Consider the following 7,469-nt stretch of genomic DNA (forward strand, 5'->3'; position numbering starts at 1 on the left):
TTAAATTCTTCTCGAAAGCTTGATATAATTTTCAAACTATTTTATTGCTCAAATTTTATACAATTTTAAATTTTGTAATGTAATGTATTATATAATGGAGCCATAGAAACGCTTTTCATTTAAAATCATTTACTAAACTTGGCCCTTTGACTCAATAGTTTGCCGACCGCTGTACAGGCGGTCCCCGAGATACACGGTACCTCTTATACGCGGATTCGGAGATACGCGGTTTTCTAAATTTGACAGTTCTTTGAACAAATTGTACTGATTTGACACATCAATTGTAAATTACCAAATAATTTCCGTTTTGATCGAATGTTAAAAACTATTTAAAAACGTTTAAAACTGTTATATTCCGTCAGAATCATATCAAATAATTTATAAAGTGGCTAAAACCACCCCCTACTTTCAAAATTACACGAAAATTATTGATATTTTGGCTAAAAATCACCAGATTCGACTTACGCGGAAATTCGAGATACGCGGTATTTTGCGGCCGTTTTCGGTCCCCATTAACCGTGTATCTCGGGGACCGCCTGTATAGACCTTTACTATAGAATATACAGTGAAGCGCCGTTTATCCGGGTACCTTTTATCCGGTTGTCCGTTTATCCGTGCTGTTGAAAAATGACAGTTCAATACATACAGTCTGTTCCCGAGTTACGCGGTTCTCGACATACGCGGATTCGGAGATACGTGGTTTTCTAAATTTGACAGATTAAATGTCAAATCAGTACAATTTGCGTCAAGTTCGGTATAAATTGCATTTATGCTAACAAATTGAAACCGTTTAAAAACCAGAAATATTATAATTTTCTGCACGAATCATATCAAATAAATGATAAAGTGTATTAAAGTACTAAATTAAATAAAAAAAACTCCGAGTAATCAATAGTATTTTAGTCAAAAAACGTGAAATTCGACATACGCGGATATTCGAGTTACGCGGATTCGTCGGGAACGCAGAAACCGCGTAACTCGGGAACAGACTGTACAGTCATTATCCGATATACGCTATCGTACGGGACCGAGCGCAATAGCGTATCTCGAGTTTTCGCGTATAGCGGATTCCTATAGAAAAATAGTTTACACTACCGGGTTGAAAAATATCGCCACAGAGTTTTAGAGTAATGGTCGTTGGTGTTGATACCCACGTATCTGACCACATGACCATTCATATAGATTTTTGCTCAGAAAGTTAGAAGGCTATATAGGTCATGATAAGATGAAACTTGTCGAAACACATTGCAAGAAAAGGATAGCAATATAATGATGGGTTGTAATACGCCATCTATTGATCAAACCAATGATGCTGTGGAGCTTTCATTTTTTTTCTATGGATATTTGATTCTCCAGTCGTTTAAGCTTAATCTGTAGCGCTTGGGTAAACATATCACTACAAAAATGACGAATAAACCGAAACCATAATCTATTATTGTATGTCCCAAGCGCCATAGATTAAGCTTAAACGACTGGGAAATTGAATATCCATAGAAAAAAAAAATGAAAGCTCCACAGCTTCATTGGTTTGATCAATAGATGGCGTATTACAACCCATCATTATATTGCTATCCTTTTCTTGCAATGTGTTTCGACAAGTTTCATCTTATCATGACCTATCCCAAATAGCCAGCTCGTACTTTATAGCTGATTTAGGGCTGTTTAACGAAAAATCGTTCCATTGTCGTACTTTGTGGCTGATTAAGAGATAGGCGGCACTTTGTGGAACTATGGAGCTTTTTAACAGGCACATGGTACTCTTTGGAACTTTGCGGCTGATTAGCACTATGTGTAGGGTTCATGACGGAACTTTAAGGCTTGTTAAGAACGTGTACCGAACTTGGTGGAACTTCATAGCTTTTTAATGCATGCCATCGGTACAAGGTGGGTCTTGTCAAAGTGTCAAAGACAGACGCCGCCAATCTTCTCATTGCTGCTGTACAAGTTAGATTAGTTCTTTGAAGAAGGGATTTTGAAGGAAGTGATTGTGATTGTACAGTAAATTGTGATACGTTTCGTGTAATTTATGAATATTAAGGGTTTAAAAATATACACATGTACACAAACAAAACAAATCCTGTTGTTTATTTCATCGATGACGCTTGCTTGAAAATAAAACACAAAGAAAAATAATCCCCAGCACCGTAGCTTAAGGAAGCTGCTTAGGCGCTATTTAGAAGGACCGCCTGGAACTTTGATGCTGTTTATCTACTGCAAAAGGCGAATTAAAGCAGCGATCTTTAGCGTGCCAAAATGAGCTGCTTAAGCAATTCTGGCTATTTGGGATATAGCCTTCTAACTTTCTGAGCAAAAATCTATATGAATGGTCATGTGGTCAGATACGTGGGTATCAACACCAACGACCATTACTCAAATCTCACTTGCTTCAGTGCTGGTGGTTTCCGTTGGAGTTTAGTATTTAAACAATCGTATCGCCGTTCTAGTTCTAGCGATGCATAACTTCAATGCGAAATCATACAACAGTACAGAGGAAATGAGAAAGCTCTCCTCCAAGCGATGAAGCTCAACTGGTTGGGGTATCCCACCAACAGAGAGCGCCATCAGCTTTTTTGCTATTTTTAGAATGCAAGAGTCGTTTGCCGTCTGCTAAACGAAGTCTTTCTATATTCCGTTTAGGTAGAGAGCTTGAGTCGTTTAGAACCCGTTTTGTGGTGGTTTAGTGGATTTGTGGCACTTGGGACATTTCTGACCACACGACCATTTATATAGATTTTTACTTCTAAAGTCAAAAGAATATATAGGCCATGATTAGATGAAGCTAGGTGAAAACCGTATTGCAAGAAAAGGAGAGCAATATGATGATGAGTTATACTACGCCATCTATTGAGTAAACCACTGAAGCATGGAGCTTTCATTTTTTTCTATGGATATTTGATTCTCCAGTCGTTTAAGCTTAATCTGTAGCGCTTTGGTATACATCACTACAAAAATAACGAATAAACCGAAACCATAATCTATTATTGTATGTATTACCTACCCGTGTTGGTGGGTATAGAAGTAAGGGGTAAAAGTTGATTTAATTGTTTAAAGTACATTAAAAAATTGAAATTTTTTGATTTTTTACCACAGTTTAAAGACACGTTTTTCTAGGCATTTTTTCAAGACAATCTTCAATAAAAAGTCATTATAAAAATAATGAGTTAAAAATAACCGGGTAAGTGGTTATAGAAATGAAGTTTAACAACTTTGAAATTTGTGATGGACAAAACATACATCAACCCTTTACTCATGTTATTAATAAATACGTTAAACGTATTTTATAAACGTGTTTTCGCTGATAAACGACGTTCCGCTGTACTTTGATTTTGTTTTTTGGGTATGCAGCAAATGAGTGAAGCAACTGTCAAAATGCAACAACATTGATGTGTCAAAAAAAAAAAAGTGGTACATGGGCCAACCTTGTTTTGGTGTAGGATGAGACGATTTATGCTGGGAGCAACGGTTTAAACTAATCGTCGATCATTCACACACGAAATCACCGAAACAGAGAGTGGAACATGGTCGTGAGGCCACAAATTTAAGCGCTGTAAGTGGCACAGTGAATACATTGCTAGTGTAAGTGGTTCTGATAAATTCTTGGAGTGATCGCGATTGCGTGCGTGCTGTATTGTTGTGTTCTAATCCGCTTCGAAAGAGTTGAATGACCAGAAAGATGAAGTTGTATTTGCTTCTAACAATCCTGTTATCTTTATTCGGTAAGCATTAGATGCAGTTGCTACGGCGTTGCCAAGCAACTACCATACTATTGTGTGATAGGTGTAAGAGAAGCGGACTGATAAGATAACCTTTCCCCTTGAACTTGATGCATGAATGAAAACAGAAAGGAAAGAGACATTGCATGATCGAGACAGAGACAGAGTACACAAAATAAAACAACGGTGCATCCACCTCTATGTGATTTAGCATCGTAATTCGGCACGATGCGCATGATGAATATTAACCTACTATTATTTCTAAAATCTAGCCATGCAAGAAATCGAAACTCGAATCGAGGAGAATCGTCAGAAGTGTGTTAGAATCAAAAGAATTCATAGAAAGCTATTAAATCGAAATAATATGAGTGTACAAGTAAAATGTAGGACGAATACCAATGACGTGTCCTGCGATCAGCTGATAGTGCTGGCGTTTTCGTGTACCGCTGGTTAATGTTGTGTAAATAAATCAGATTACTGTACTTATCAGCTCATCTTTAAACGTCTCTTTCATTTCAGAGTTCGGATACGTGGCTCCAGGTAATTATGGCGTGGATTATTCTGTAACATGAAAATATACCGGGAGACGATATAAACGATGCACAGCAATTAATTGTATATTCTTTGTGGTAACGATAATCAAATGTTGCTGTATTTGTAGCCTTCGGAGATGCCTTTCGCGTTGGCACGGAGGAAACGTTTGATTTTTCCAACGTAGTTCATGTGGGCAACGGTAAAAATGCAACTCTTCCATTTGGGTATCAAACACATGCAACGGTTATTGTGGGATCGGTGTGGGGCGATGCTGAATCAAAGTTATTGAAAATTCAGGTAATTTTGTCTAGAATGTGTTTGCTCACAGTCCAAAATCAAATGAGCGGTTAAATATTACAAGTACTATAACATGAGTTTTATTGTAGGTGCAAAATCCCTCGCTTGTTAGCATTCCAGATGGCAAAGTTGGAACGATGATTGGAGCAGAATCTCCGTTTTACGCGTGGTGGAATTTAGGGCAAATCAAAGAGGTTTATTTTGAAGCTTCAGACGCACTACCGGTGAGAAACTTTAAGAAAGGAATATGTGCCCTGTTCCAGTATCAGCTGCTAGATGGCACGTACAGTGAGGTGGATCCTTCTGGGGAGTGTGAAACTAAGTACATATCGCACTCTTCCACCCGTTATCACAAGTCCAAGGAAAACTGTCATTACGATGCAAAGCGGATGCAAAGATCGGAATATGGTTTACGAAGCAATCTTAAAACATCGCGCAGTACGGATTTCACCGTGTCTACGGACGGCGCGCTACAAAAAATCAAAAGCCAGGACTACGTGAAATACTTGCTGAACGCACAGGATCGGTTTGGACCGTACTATGAGTCAATCATGGAAATGAACGTGCAAGGAAGCACCCAAAAAACGTCAACGCAGGAAGGATCAGACATTGATGGGATCGTCAAAAAGTTGTCCCTGGAGAAGGAAACGCTTCTGACACAGGAGTATAAATCATCGTGCAAAGATAATAATTGCGATAACATTATCAGTGTATTTAAGCAGCTTAAAAATTCTCTAACGAATGATAATGTCGGCAAAGAGGCATCTGCTACGGCAATGGTCGACATGGTGCGGGCAGCACGAAAAGCGACAAAAGAAGATTTAGTGCGTATTATCAAAGCAAAATCATCCAATGATATGAAAGGTCAAATAGTTGATATACTGGGAGCAGCACAGACGATGGCTTCTCACCAGGCTGCCAAATCAGAATTGTTAAGCAGCTCAGACGATGAAAATATGTTCCTTGCAGAACGTTATTTACAAGCGCTTGCTATCGGCACGCGTCCAAAAAAGGAAATTGTTGCCGATTTGTTAGAAATGGCACTAAAAGAGCACATGAATGTTAAGTTTTACGATAGCCTTATCCAATGTCTGTCAGCAGTAACTCGTCGATATGCTCAACTCGAAGGAAACTCTTATGAGACAGAAGTGGTGAAGAAGGTGGTTAATTTTCTGGAAGAAAAGATCGACGAATGCTCAAGAGAAGATTGTAAGCTTAAATTCATACGCGGACTGCAAAACCTCAAATGCCCTAGAACAGCGGATAGATTGATAAAACTTGCTCAAGAATCCACCAAAGCCGTCAGTGTAGCAGCAATGAAAGCTCTGCGCTCGTTTTCTGTCTATTTATGGAACGATGAGTTCAGGGCCAAATTCGAAGATATTTTCTTCCAGGTGTCGAAACGTTATGATTCTAGTGCACGAACTCTGGCGCTGGATATATTATTGGATCTGAAGCCGGATCAAGATGAGCTATCGCATCTAGTACAATTTTTGAAATCAAAGGACAAAGCGTACGAAGTGAAGCAGTATTTGCTGCAGAAACTGCGGATGGCTGCCGCACAATGCTCAGAATTTGGTGCAATGCTGAAGAATATTATCGAAAAAGATGGCCTTCTAAACAACTACAACATACTCGCTCCCAAGGGACTATCCACGGCATTAAGTCGCAAATTTTCGACCGCTCCGTCATTTAATGCCTCGCTTACCAGCTTGCAAGAGATGAGTGGAGGTGTGTTGAAACGTGGCATCGTTGATTTGACCCTGGATGTAAGCGACGAAAAGATGAGCTTGTTCACGCTAGGGTTGTACGCAGGAGGAATGTCGTCGTTTGTTAGTAGCAATGACGAGGAACAGATAACAGACAATAACGAAGAGGAAGATACAACAGCTGGTATGGAGCTGTCGGTGCAGGGCGTGGTAATGAGACCGTTGGAATTTTTCAACGGTAAGGGAGAATTGATGGGACATGTTTGGAGCGGTACAGCATCGGAGCCTACACCAGCCTACCAGGCCATCACACTGTTGCAAGACAACGAAGAACGGTTTGCTTCGCACAATGGTGTAACGCTGGCGCTCAGTTCTACCGGAGCAATATCGATTGATCTAAACGGTCAGGTGACTATGAGCTTATGGGGTCGAAACGCGCAATCCAAGGTAGAACAGAAGTAAGTATGAATAGATATTCTATTTTGTTAGTAATTTACAACTTTGGTATTTGCAGTATTTTAATATTAATGTCAATTTTTTCAACACTTTTAGTACTGGAATCAGCATGACTAGCAGGTTATCTTTTGATACATCTTTTGCATCAGTTGATGTTCGGTTCAGCTCCGTGCAGGCCCCACAGCTGCATTTGTCTTCTGCTCTAGACTTCTCCGGTGATCCTGCTTTGTGCATGCAACTAGTTCAGCCCAAGAGTACACTCAAACATCGATTTGTCGGCACAATAGATTTAATAGGAACAAAGCACCAAGCATCACGCAAAACTACGAAAACATTTAAGCTGAACGGATTAACGCATTCACTGAATAGGAAAAATAACGATATGTGTAATTTGATTTCAAAAAGCTGATACCGAGTCTCAAGTAAGCCATGACACGCGGATAGATTGCAAAAATAATTAACGAGGAAGTTAAGAAAATTAGGAAATTGTTCAAGCCGGGTAAAGTTAAATATGCAACTATCATAATGGACCATTCCTATGAAATCTCTTTTACATCACTTCACTTACTGAATCTGACATTGACTAACAATTGTGCAATTCTAATGACAAATATAGTGATAATATAACACCGATAATGGGGCTCCCTTTTGTTCCCTTTTGGGTTTGACTGATTTGTAATAAATGGTTGTGTTCTGAAAGAAATATCTGTACAGTAGAGGATTACCATTAAACATTATATTTCCTCAACGGCAATTCCAA

The 7,469-nt window shown here is 39.1% G+C and overlaps 2 protein-coding genes across 2 annotated transcripts in view; one reads left to right on the forward strand and one right to left on the reverse strand.

The window, feature by feature from the left end:
• LOC4578430 (uncharacterized) overlaps positions 1–3,464 on the reverse strand; it is a 46,588-nt gene extending 43,124 nt beyond the window's left edge. Inside the window, exon 1 of the mRNA XM_061658886.1 lies at positions 3,452–3,464. The gene's annotated coding sequence lies outside the window, so the exon portion shown is untranslated. The remainder of the gene's footprint in view (positions 1–3,451) is intronic.
• On the forward strand, positions 3,390–7,345 carry LOC1279657 (microsomal triacylglycerol transfer protein). Its single transcript, XM_061658861.1, has 5 exons — positions 3,390–3,716; positions 4,233–4,253; positions 4,375–4,544; positions 4,634–6,711; positions 6,806–7,345. The coding sequence occupies exons 1-5, from the start codon at positions 3,662–3,664 to the stop codon at positions 7,116–7,118; spliced, it is 2,637 nt and encodes an 878-aa protein (XP_061514845.1). The 5' UTR covers positions 3,390–3,661; the 3' UTR covers positions 7,119–7,345.
• Positions 7,346–7,469: the final 124 nt, after the last annotated feature.

The sequence above is a fragment of the Anopheles gambiae genome, chromosome 3 (assembly GCF_943734735.2).
Source record: "Anopheles gambiae chromosome 3, idAnoGambNW_F1_1, whole genome shotgun sequence".
NCBI classification, from domain to species: Eukaryota; Metazoa; Arthropoda; class Insecta; order Diptera; family Culicidae; genus Anopheles; species Anopheles gambiae.